General features: G+C 40.6%; 1 protein-coding gene across 1 annotated transcript in view; it reads left to right on the plus strand.

Annotated features, from left to right (window-relative positions):
• FLT4 (fms related receptor tyrosine kinase 4) overlaps positions 1–13,726 on the plus strand; it is a 182,972-nt gene that overhangs the window by 136,822 nt on the left and 32,424 nt on the right. The window contains exons 10-13 of the mRNA XM_075274970.1: positions 5,218–5,380; positions 5,707–5,848; positions 11,065–11,173; positions 12,762–13,121. Coding sequence (XP_075131071.1) covers positions 5,218–5,380; positions 5,707–5,848; positions 11,065–11,173; positions 12,762–13,121 — 774 coding nt within the window. The remainder of the gene's footprint in view (positions 1–5,217; positions 5,381–5,706; positions 5,849–11,064; positions 11,174–12,761; positions 13,122–13,726) is intronic.

Below are 13,726 nucleotides of genomic sequence, written 5' to 3' on the forward strand. Positions count from 1 at the left end.
ACTGTATCCAAATGTAGGACATAAGACCCCTGTTCAGACCCCTATGATGGTAGGACACGAGTGAAGTTCTTCAGACATGTCATATATATGTCTATGATAAAATCAACTCCGCATCCAGTACAGCAGCACCCAATCCCTATGTATGTATGTGTGTGTGTGTGTGAATATATATATATATATATATATATATATATTTATATATATTTATATATATGTATATTCTGTGTACTAATGTATGCTGACCCTGTAAAACAATAAATTCCTCTAAAAGGAATGTAAAGCTCAGTAATACAGCAACTAATAGAGAATTACACAATATATTGGAACAGTATTTGTGTAAGATCCATACAACATACATATGTAATATATCCGTATTCATAACTCCTAAAGGAAATGTCCTTATATTTCCTGCATACATTTAGAATTATTCAGATTATCGCTGATTGAAGTTATGTTGTTCCCATGGCGACCTGTGTTTACCATTGAAGTTTTCTAACGAACATTCCAGATTCCCGTATACTATATCCTCCACATAACGCATCACATAATTACTGAATTAACTTTTAATTAGTAGGGATTCAAAATTACTATCATCCCTCAAGGTCTGATCTATACACCATTCCTCCAGTACGTAATGGTGCACAGATGTTAAGTGCATTGACCATGGCTGGATTATCTCAGAAGTTAACCTTGATTTCCAGAGGGCTTTTTGCAGTCCCAGGGTCCCTTAGTGCATCAACACCAAATTCATGGGGTCAAGTAGAGTCCCTATAGATCTGTTCTGTGTATGGTTGGATGGATGTATGGAGGACCAGCGCTGAGTATCAGGGGTTAAAATCACTGCAGTTATTGAGAAATGTCAAAAGTAAGAAGGGTAAATACCAATAAGTAACAGGGGAACCTACTGTATATGATACAAAAAAAAAAAAAAAAAAAAAAAGATTATTTTTTGTACTATATGCCGTTTTAGGGAGGAATTTATATAGAAGAAAAAAAAAAAAAATTTTTACCATTGATGTCTATGTAAACAGATGGTCATTCATTTGCATCCGTTCTTGCATCCATTAAACTGATGTAAAAAAAAAAAAAAGTTCTGAATAGAGCCTAAGAAGACTTTTAGAAATAGACGTGTTAGGTTTTTTTTGTCAAGTAACAGAATGAAGTGAATGGACACAAGAGAAATCTAAAAATATTCTGTTTTGCTACATAGACTTTCAGACAGCTTTAGAAGGAACTCGGTAGAGAGGAGATCTTGGAGAACTAAGCCCAGATCTTCTGTGGATGTAGGCTTGCTCCAACCCTTCTGGCTCTTCTTGTCATCCCAGACAGACTGGATGATGATGAGATCAGGGCTCTTTGGGGGCCATAGCATCACTTCCAGGACTCCTCCTCCAAGGGGCAACATATTGATGGGATTTAGACTTCTTTTTTGTTCTTTCACCTAATTTAAATAGTTGACAAAAATAAACTTTTATTTTTAAATAATTTTGTCTGGGGCGGAAAAACTTGGCACTTTATTGGGGGGGTCCATTTGAATAATTATACGATACACCCTCTCTATTCTATGTACACCACTGTAAAACTGCAAAAAATAAAAATAAAAGCTTGGCATATACAACTGAGGAAAGAACAAACGTAAAATGTGCAGCTTGTAGAGATGATGTATATACAGCACACATCTAAAACACACGTTATATAATCTGCACTGACAGCATTACAACATTATATCTAAATTAGGAACACGTGAAAACCCTTATGATAAAGGACACGTCTGCTCTAATCATTCATTAAACATGTGTTTTCTATCAGCACATGCCACTGTCATACATGTGTTTCTGATCACGTTTTTCAGGTCACCTGAGGTTGTACTTTGTAACATTTACGATAATTGGAAGTTATGTCATAATGGTCGTGTTTCTGTAATTGTCAGATCTTGATAATGACAGTATGGCTGTAAATGTCTTGTAATGCTGTAAGCTTCCAATAAAAATCCTGAAAGAAATTTTCTAGAAATCAGAATACATTTGTATGCGTCATATATAGAAGATTATTGAAATAAGATATTTTTTTAAGCTTGTGTGGCTGACAGATAGGATCATTGTTTCTGACCGCGGCATCAAAGCCAGGGCTCGGTATGCCAGTAGCTATTCAGTGAGTCTCAAAGCTGGTGATGAAAAAGTATCATGAACCTCTTGACTGAAGGACGTACACATCATGTAAGCAACATCTCATATGGAGGCCGTGGAGGAGAGGAAGTCAGCTCAAAATGACTCTAAGGACCCCTCCCGTTGAATTCGGTCAGCCCACACAAGGTTTCCACTCGTCCACCAGCATGGGAATCACACAACACTTGCAAGGGATTGGAAAGAAGACCAACAAGCACTGGGCCCTCCTGCCCAACTGGTGGGGTGTCTTACTCTGTACCACCGTCAGGAGGGGCCCACTTTTGATATCTGTATATGAACATTTCCCTCTTATAGATAAAGTATTGTTTATAGCATCTTAGAAGCTTCTGAACAAGGATGGATTGGCCCACTAGTGCACCAGAGGGTCCTCCGGATGGTCAAGGCTTTAACAGAACAATGCATGCCCAATGGCCAGCACAAGACAGCCTATTTTGGAGCCAGTCTTTTGCCGCTATGCTCAGTTATTAATGTGTGGATTCATAAATAACCTATTAGATCACGTCAATGTCCTGTGAGTGCAAAGATAACAACACAACTCAAAAAATGATAATGCAAAAAATAATATTTTACTCATTTATACTAAAATCAAACTTCTGAACGATGAATCTCTCTGCTTTTTGCTTTCTTTTCTCATTAAACTATCCATAATAGTTCCCTTGGAATTCAAAGGCCTTTTTACTTGAGAGGGGCAATAGATCCATCGGGCACAAAATGGAGGCAAATTAATGTGATTATGTGGGTACATCAGTTGCACTCTTATCGTGGGAGTTGTGATTGGATGTGTAATCCATGCCATTATCCCCTAAAATGCTGATTTTGTTATTTATTGATGCCCATTATTTATATAACCGCAACATATTCTAGAGGTCTGTACAGATTTTGGCTGTGCCAAACATATTAGTCTTTGTCTCCAAGTGGGCTCACAATATATCTTCTAGACACACATTCACATTATGGTGAGTGCAGTAGTAAAAAAAACTATATAGGAGGATGCGTAAGGACTAGAGATCAACTAGAGATTGGTTCGTACCAAGCCAGGTTCAACCCAAATGTTCAAAATTGTGTGTGTGTGTGGGGGGGGGGGGGGGGGGGTTTGTTGTTTTTTTTTTTTGTTGTTGTTGTTTTTTAAGAAACTGAAGAAATGGAGATTTGTCTCTTTAGACCCCATTGTATAATAGATGAAGGCCCAGGGTAGATTAAAAAAAAAAAAAATGAGTAGACCCCAGAGTAAAATAATTTAAATTGTCACTTTTACATAACTTTGGTTCTGTTTGCCTTAGGCTGTATTCACACAGAGTAACGCCAGGCGTTTTTTGTGTGTTTTTTGCACATAGCGCCGTGTAGCGCCGCATTAACGCCGGGCAACGCCAACGCTAAATAGCGCGGCGTTAACGCGGCGCTACGCGGCGTAAACGCGGCGCTATGTGCAAAAAACACACAAAAAACGCCTGGCGTTACTCTGTGTGAATACAGCCTTAGAGAGCTAAAATGGATAGGAGAACTGACAATGTTCTACACTATGTTTTATATATAGGTTCCTAGGAGCCCTGATAGTGTCTTACACTATGTTTTATAGATAGGTTCCTAGGAGCCCTGACAGTGTTCTACACTATGTTTTATAGATAGGTTCCTAGGAGCCCTGACAGTGTCCTACACTATGTTTTATAGATAGGTTCCTAGGAGCCCTGACAGTGTTCTACACTATGTTTTATAGAGAGGTTCCTAGGAGCCCTGACAGTGTCCTACACTATGTTTTATAGATAGGTTCCTAGGAGCCCTGACAGTGTTCTACACTATGTTTTATAGATAGGTTCCTAGGAGCCCTGACAGTGTTCTACACTGTGTTTTATAGATAGGTTCCTAGGAGTCCTGACAGTGTTCTACACTATGTTTTATAGATAGGTTCCTAGGAGCCCTGACAGTGTTCTACACTATGTTTTATAGATAGGTTCCTAGGAGCCCTGACAGTGTTCTACACTATGTTTTATAGATAGGTTCCTAGGAGCTCTGACAGTGTTCTACACTATGTTTTATAGATAGGTTCCTAGGAGCTCTGACAGTGTTCTACACTTTGTTTTATAGATAGGTTTCTAGGAGCCCTGACAGTGTCTTACACTATGTTTTAAGCCAATTTAAGATGTGATTTGTACCGAACTTGTTCATCCCAAAACAAACCAGGGACCCAAGCCACCAAACCCCAAAACATGAATCTTGACAGGTTCGCCCATCTCTAAGCAAGACCAATGTATTATTCATCAGATGGTGGGGTGTTGCCATATTCATGGCAAAGCCCAGGCCTTTAAGCAATCTTCGCTAGACAGTGTGCCTCAACAGAAATCTACACAAGCTCATACTGTACTTGGTGTAGATTTCTGCCCTCATTTAATCTACAAAAATTCCAAAAATGGCAGTGAATTAGGTTCAGGCGGTGGGTTCACCCCCATGCAATTTTTGAAAAGTGGCAAAGACGGCACAAATATAACAATTATGACTATGATTGTCATAAATGTATTTAAAGTCTTAAAATGGGGTTTTGTGACTTTTTTCACCAGAACAGTGGTGCAGATTGTTTTTGATCCGGTATATTTTTTGAGAAAACCCACAAAAACTCTGGTCGTATTGGAAGCCATAACCATTGAGCCTCCATCAATAGGGGTTTTTTACCTACAGCCTCAGCATTGCAAACAATATGGCTGCCTATTTTATTGGTCTCCAAGACCATTCCGAGTTAATCTCTGTTTGGGCATTATAAAGGGAAAAACATAAATGTTTCCTTAATAAGGAAGGTCTAAAAGGACTTCATTCACTGCATACAATGCCATGTGATGAGATGATCAGACTACATACAGTATACTGTATATAATATCATACTGTATATGTCGATCTCTTTGTCCACAGGTTCTAAACATGGTGCTGCAATAGAAATGTGAAGACATAAATTGTACAATGCCGTAGAAAATGTTGCCTCTAGGTAAATATACCATGTGACTGACCTACCTCAAACTAACTTTATTGTTCCATCGTTTTTTAGTTCCACCTCAGATCCACGAGAAGGAGACCTCACCACCAAATATTTATGCCCAAGGTAGCCGACACATCCTGACATGTACCGTGTTTGGGGTACCATCTCCAACAAACATCCAGTGGCAGTGGCGGCCATGGACTCCATGCAAGATGTATGCCCGGCGTAGCGCGTATGTTCCCTATAATATTTTTACTTTGCCATAATGACTTTATCACCCTAGATAATCCATGAAACTGTTCAGGTGGTAGAAATATAGTATAATAAATTACAGAGGATGGCTAACTTTAATTTCTTGTTTTTCCCCTGAAATAGCGCCACTCTTAGTCATGGTTGTATCTGGTAATACATATATTTAAACCTTCATGTGTTTTTACTAGCACAAACAATCTACTTTGCTCAAAAATCATTGAAATTAAAATCATATAAAAAAAATAATATTCATTATTTGGTTTTATATCTATTGTCCTCTTATTCCTGGTTGTTTCCACTCTTCAGACCCCATCAGTCTCCTCTCCTGAAGCAACAACGTGACAGAATGCCTGAGTGCAAGGACTGGACTGACGTGACCCTGGGTGGCAATGTGAACATCATTGAAAGCATAGATACTTGGAGCGAGTTTGTGGAGGGGCGGAATAAGGTATCCATAATGTCTCTGGGTGATATTCCCTGATTGCATTGCACTTCCTAAAGTCATCCTGGCAGGAACAATCATGAATTATTGGGGAAGTCAATTATCCACAATACAACAACACGCGCGTCTGCGCTCAACCCATTCTTCAATCAAGGAAATGCCCAGAAAAAAAAATCATAGCATCAAAAAAGAAACAACACCGGGGCTATTTCCCTGGGTTAAAAGTGCACTTAGGAATATATAATTGCCTTCCACTATTCATTGTAGTCTTCTGTATGGCCGGATCAGCCAAGCATATAAGAGTCAAGTGGATATGATGCCGATTTACCTTCATTCATTATAAAGCAGATATGTCAGTAAATGCATAAAATAAATAAAAATGCAAAATGAAAGGGTTTTTTTTCCAAAACATAATAATACATAAATTTGCAGACAATTAAAAATTAAATATTTTTTGCAAATATTAATTAAAATAATTATATTTCCTGCTTTAGTGGTGATGGACAGTTGTCTTGATCGGATGCCAATGGATATGACCATGAGTGCAGGAAGTTTCTATGGTCTAGAACTTGTCAGGGCCCAGTCATGATTTCCTTATTGAGGCCAGCAAGGCCATTTTAGGCTAAGGCCCCACGGGACGATACGCAGTGCCGCGGTAAAAATCGCGGAGAGAACACATCGTGGTTCTTCCCGTAGCGCTTTGAACAGAAAGTTCACTGAGTTTTCCTCCACGGACTTTCTGTTACCATTATATCTACGGGGAAACCGCTGGCATTTCCGTAGATATAATTGACATGCTGCGATTTCCAATACGGCGCCGGTTTTGGAAATCGCAGCATGTCCGTGCTGCAGTTTGTACCGCAAAGTGGACATGGGATTCGCATAAATCCCATCCACTTTGCAATTACTGTAAAACGCCGCAATTGCTGCAGGCACCCGCAGGCACCCGCTCAATCTGGGGCGGTTGAGGGGGGCCCCACAACCAAAGGGCCCGGTGCTGCATAGACCTTCTAAGTCCTTACGATTACATTCCTTACACACCAACACACCTAGTGGTAAAAAATGTTCTTTACAGGCAATGTTGCTAGAAAATGATTTTTTTTTTTTAACAAGTTTTTGAAACAACATATTTGTGTTTATTTAACATTTTTATAAAGAATTTTTACTGAGGTTTTTAAATTTTTTTCCATATTATGTATATTAAAAAAAAATTCCTAAATGTCCTGCAGTTCTGACTTCTCCACTAGCCAAAATATATCTACTGAAGACTTAATCTTTATATTGGTCTATTGGTTTGCAACACTGAGGCACCTGACTTCCTAATTACATCAAGGAAGACAGATTTGCATATTCTTTCCATAGTCCCTTGCAAAGTAGAGTGCTAAAGGCTTAATGAGTCTCTACACACCTATATGGTGGTCTCTCCCCAAGGAGTGACAATACTCCCCTTGCCCTGTCTAAGCCTCTCACCTCTACCAGGTTAGTCTTCTCTACATCGGGCTGACGAGATGCAATAACATCGAAATGGCCGTCCTCGGTTGAGAGACTATACCTGGCAATAATCCTAGTATCACTGCAAAACAAAGGCCTCTTGGAAGGTCGAGCATGATGCTAAAGGGAGCAACCTTTATTGGGTTATTTCACTGGAATTCTGTCTTCCTAATTACATCAGGGAAGACAGGTTGCACATTCCAGGCAGCACCCTCTATTGATTTGCAACACTGAGGCACCTGACTTCCTAATTACATCATGGAAGCCAAATTTGCATATTCTTCCCATATCCACTAGTCAATGTGGTATGCTGAGACTTCCTGTTTTCTGTAGTAGATTACTTTGCAGCAGCTACCTCATTTACAGCACGTTGGTGACCACAGCTATCACGTGTGTAAATATAGATAAGACATAGTATCCACAAGTCACCATAGTGGATGTCACTGCATATCTACATCCCCCCTTCACTTGTGCAATGACCCCTTCCCAAGTCACAGAGCATTCCTAGAAAACATCCCCATACAAGTAAATAGGGTCTGCTCCATACCATTGCGTCTATGGCCCATGGTCCTTCTATAGAAAACAGGAAGCCTCAGAATGTTTTAGTTTTAGAGGATTTTATTTCAATAAAGAAATTAACTTGGACAATCCCCAAAAATATATTTAACATAAAAACTAGATCTGTACAATAAGTGATTTTCTGGTCGCCTTCATACTAACCATGAAAATATTTCCAAAAATCAATGAATTATAGCTGTATTGTCCAGACATATAATACAGCATAGTAGTCTATAGGACCCTCATGTACTATTACCATATTCCATATTACTGAGAGAGTAGTCTGTATTCTATATAGCAATGTCCAAGGGCCAAAAGCAGGCTGCGGAGCTCTGCGCCTCCCTCGTATACAGTTAGTTCTAGAAATACTGGCAACCTATTCCTCCACTAGGGAATCTGATCTTACACAGATGTAAATGGCTCCGTCTAGTGTTACTGGCATTTTTCATGGTCATAAAATTTTAAGTCCTCTGTGCAGGAGCAGTGGCATGTATTGTAGAAGGTGTCGGGACCCTGGAGAGTGACGGAGTCTTTTTTAAAAGTGACTTTTGCCAAGTGCTGTTAAGTCTAAGTGCTAAAGTGTTTTATTACAGTGTTCTTGAAGATGTTCACAGCCATATTGATATTTTTACCAGGAATATTTTTTTTACTTCTGTTATAAAGTTGGTCTTTCCTTTTGTTTGTGCATTTGGGTTATGGACTACCAATACACACAATATAATATCAATTCAAAAGGGATTAACACTTGGCACCTAACCACAAGATAAATGTCTTATTGATAGCGTTTTGCCACAAGAGTTGCCACCACTCCCAAGAACTAGAGTAGTGGTCGAGCACGCGCGGTACCATCAATGTCAACGACTATAAGGTAGCTAGACATAGCTGAATACAGCTTAATACAATTTTGACTTAACCCTCCAAATGGCCCATCTGGGCGTTGGCCCAGATTTTCTATTGTGGTTACATCTAGACATTGACGGAAAACGTAGCTCATATTTGGCACAACTTGGCACAATGTGGCATATCTTTGACGCATGCAGCTTGGGTTATAATTTGTCCAACTTGCTAGATATATGGGTATGGCTTCTCAGATAAGGGGCATGGCTTAAATGTGTCACAATATGCCAAACTTGTGTCATAAAACTAAGTAATCCAACTAAAAAGTGAGGTAATCTAAAAATAAGCCAGATTTATCCATCCAGCATCCACGTTTTTGTCACACAAGCCATAAAAAGTGTCTAAGGGGGAATTCACACAGAGTAAAGTGGAGCGCAATCTGGCATGTATACGCGTGTCAGCAGTTTGCGCTCTCAAAAAGATCCCATTGATTTCAATGGGAGTTACGATCGTATACAGCGCGTAACTTTGCGCCCGTAATTTTGCGATCGTAACTCCCATTGAAATCAATGGGATCTTTTTGAGAGCGCAAACTGCTGACATGCGTATACATGCCAGATTGCGCTCCACTTTACTCTGTGTGAATTCCCCCTAAGGCTGCATTCACACAGAGTAACGCCAGGCGTCATTTGTGTGTAATTTGTGTGTCTTTTACGGCCGTCATAAAACGTTTACATAGAGTTCTATAGGAAAAGACGCCCGTCATTTACGGCCGTCATTTACGGCCGTCATTGTAATGACGGCCGTAAATGACGGCAGTAAATTACGGACGTCTTTTCCTATAGAACTGTATGTAAACGTTTTATGACGGCCGTAAAAGACACACAAATTACACACAAATGACGCCTGGCGTTACTCTGTGTGAATGCAGCCTAAACGTTTTATGACGGCCGTAAAAGACACACAAATTACACACAAATGACGCCTGGCGTTACTCTGTGTGAATGCAGCCTAAGACTGAAGCTCCACGTTGCGAAAGCGTAGCGTTTTATAGTACCTGCAAAGTGGATGGGATTCTGGCTAATACCAAACACATTGCAGAAAAAAATCTGTAGTGGAAAAGCTGTGTTTTTCAAAAACTTCTATATTTTTGAAAATCGCAGCATGTCAATTATAATAGGGCCAGAAAGTCCACAGAGGAAAACTCTGCAAAATGAAAAACACCGGCAAAAAAACCCACAATGCGTTTCCACTGTGATTTTTCCGCAACCTTTTTTTTTTTTGTAGTGCTTCATAATATGGGGCCTCAAACTAAATAACTTAATAGAAGTGGCACAGGGCATGTCCCCCTGTTTTTTTGGTACAAGTTGCACCAGAATTCTGCTCAATTTTCATCAATAAATACCCCCATAGTGAAGTAGAAGATTTTAATACTTGATTAAATTTCCTTTATATACATTTTCCATATCCCAAACTTTCACTTACATGAAATATTGTCCTTCTCCGAAGCCGAAGACCTCTATTTTTTTGGGCGTCTCTATAATTAGATCCTACAGTTTTCCTCTTGCAAGGAAAGTTGCGCAGCATGTGGCCGAGCGTCTTCCTGTTAGGATACACGGCCCTGTATGTGTCTGTCTTCTAGTAAGTGACCTATACTAACATTTGTGAGATCTGCTGACCTCCCTGTGCTCCCTGGTGGCTTCACGTGTTGAATAGATTCGCTATGACTAAGTACCTGCTTAAAGGACATAAAATTAGACCGAAAACAGTAAGATTTACAGACAGGACCAGTTTCCTATTTCCTCATGGCTTCCTGTTTTCGGACCACTCCTGCAGGTTGCAATTTTCCTGTTTTTTGTCACACATCTGCTCCCTTCACAAGCTGCTGAGAGGACACTAATAACATTGCCTGCAGCTTTTTATGGAATACGTCCCGATCATTGCGTCACGATACGTAAGCGTATGTCACATCAGCAGGCGGGATGTGGTAGAAAAGTTACGCAATACCAAAAGGCTTATCATGTCAAAGATGCCTGAGGACCAGCGGGTTATCCAGGGGGCCGGGGTCCAGATGTGATAATAGGGTCCAGTACTAAGAAGAGTCTATGAGGCCTAGTAGATGAAATCTGACATTTGAATCACTCTATATTCTGACATAGTGTCCAGGGTGGGCTTCTGTGTTTCCTATATGTACATGCTCATGGGGTTCATTTTTCTTATATCTTTTTGATTTACTAAAAGTTGGAATATATTTCATATCTTGTATTTGTTCTGGTGGTTTTATATTTATGGACAGAACTTAGTTTTGTGTCTGTCTTGTTTCTCCACATTTCCAGACTGTGAGCAAGATGGTGATCCAAAAAGCCAATCTATCTATTATGTACAAATGCTCAGCTTCTAACAAAGCCGGGAGAGACGAGAGGCTCGTATACTTCTATGTAACAAGTAAGTGACTGCAGCGATTGTAGGTATATTAGAAAAAGATAGATAGGTAGATAGAGCGCTCGAGGGTACTGAGCTTGTATGGCGGCATAAACTAATATACTATGGGCCCACTCTCTGTACTCTACACTCACCGGCCACTTTATTAGGTACACCTGTCCAACTGCTTGTTAACACTTAATTTCTAATCAGCCAATCACATGGCGGCAACTCAGTGCATTTAGGCATGTAGACATGGTCAAGACAATCTCCTGCAGTTCAAACCGAGCATCAGTATGGGGAAGAAAGGTGATTTGAGTGCCTTTGAACGTGGCATGGTTGTTGGTGCCAGAAGGGCTGGTCTGAGTATTTCAGAAACTGCTGATCTACTGGGATTTTCACGCACAACCATCTCTAGGGTTTACAGAAAATGGTCTGAAAAAGAAAAAACATCCAGTGAGCGGCAGTTCTGTGGGCGGAAATGCGTTGTTGATGCCAGAGGTCAGAGGAGAATGGTCAGACTGGTTCGAGCTGATAGAAAGGCAACAGTGACTCAAATAGCCACCCGTTACAACCAAGGTAGCCAGAAGAGCATCTCTGAACGCACAGTACGTCGAACTTTGAGGCAGATGGGCTACAGCAGCAGAAGACCACACCGGGTGCCACTCCTTTCAGCTAAGAACAGGAAACTGAGGCTACAATTTGCACAAGCTCATCGAAATTGGACAATTGAAGATTGGAAAAACGTTGCCTGGTCTGATGAGTCTCAATTTCTGCTGCGACATTCGGATGGTAGGGTCAGAATTTGGCTTCAACAACATGAAAGCATGGATCCATCCTGCCTTGTATCAACGGTTCAGGCTGGTGGTGGTGGTGTCATGGTGTGGGGAATATTTTCTTGGCACTCTTTGGGCCCCTTGGTACCAATTGAGCATCGTTGCAACGCCAAAGCCTACCTGAGTATTGTTGCTGACCATGTCCATCCCTTTATGACCACAATGTACCCAACATCTGATGGCTACTTTCAGCAGGATAATGCGCCATGTCATAAAGCTGGAATCATCTCAGACTGGTTTCTTGAACATGACAATGAGTTCACTGTACTCCAATGGCCTCCACAGTCACCAGATCTCAATCCAATAGAGCATCTTTGGGATGTGGTGGAACGGGAGATTCACATCATGGATGTGCAGCCGACAAATCTGCGGCAACTGTGTGATGCCATCATGTCAATATGGACCAAAATCTCTGAGGAATGCTTCCAGCACCTTGTTGAATCTATGCCACGAAGAATTGAGGAAGTTCTGAAGGCAAAAGGGGGTCCAACCCGTTACTAGCATGGTGTACCTAATAAAGTGGCCGGTGAGTGTATATACTATATATGTCCATTTCATTGCAATGTACGCCCACTACAATTTACTTTATATTTAGAATGCAGCGGCAAATAAAGCGCCCTCTAGTTGTACTTGCCATGTATATATGTGCAGACTGTTTTTTTTTTTTTGGGGGGGGGGGTTGTTTTGTAGTTTGTACACAGTGCTTATTTTATATATATATATATATATATATATATATATATATATATATATTATAATATTTTGGATCTTTTTAGCAATTCCAGATGGATTTGCAATTGACCCCGAGCCGTCAAAGGAACCAATAGAGGGTCAGAACCTGAGTTTGAGCTGCCTTTCGGATAAGTACACTTATGAGAACATGCAGTGGTACCGACTGAACCTTCATACATTAAACGATGCTGAAGGAAACCCACTTGTACTGGAATGTAAGAATGTGCATCAGTATGCGGACCGCATGGAGGGAATACTGCAGCACCAAGAGGGATCAAGTAATGCAACTCTGATACTTAATATCCCCAAACTATCAACAAAGGATGAGGGGGCTTATGTCTGTGAGGTCCAAAACCGCAAAACTCGGGAGAAACATTGTCAGAAGAAATATATCTCTGTACTTGGTGAGTAGGATATTGACTTTGTATAAAAGATATGCAGCGTCTCCTCTAAGCAGCACCTTCCAGCAAGAAGTGGTGAACCTGCTCGCTGAAGAATAGCTCTAGTCTACATAATGGGGGTCCTGTGATCAGAAGTTACATGCAACAGTATAGATGGGGAAATCCAGTCAAAATGACCTTGTAATATGTCATATGTGTATGTGAGAAGAATACGTTAGTAAAGTCTCTGTCACTACAAAATGAAAAAGCTCTATAGAAAGCTCAGACTCCCTCGGCAAGGCTCATTTTGCTGTTACTGAAAATCTAGGTAATGTCTATGGAAAGGGCCACACTGGCCTTTATAAAACTGGGCATGTGCCCTGGATTTGTTGCCCAATGCAGGGCCACACCGCAGATCAAATCAAATAGGCTTTATTGGCACGTCTGAAGGGATATTTGGCATGGCCAAAGCTAGTAAAGTGGGGGGGGGGGGAGTTGGAGTCAAGGGGGAGAGTATGGGATGGTTGATTTAATGAGGCGACGTGAGGCGACCTTTGATGATGTCAGTGATGATGTCATCAAAGGTCCTTTTGCAATTCGGCATCTAACCAGAGTCCGCGTTAGGAGGG

This window comes from Leptodactylus fuscus, chromosome 5 (assembly GCF_031893055.1).
Source record: "Leptodactylus fuscus isolate aLepFus1 chromosome 5, aLepFus1.hap2, whole genome shotgun sequence".
Lineage (NCBI taxonomy): Eukaryota > Metazoa > Chordata > Amphibia > Anura > Leptodactylidae > Leptodactylus > Leptodactylus fuscus.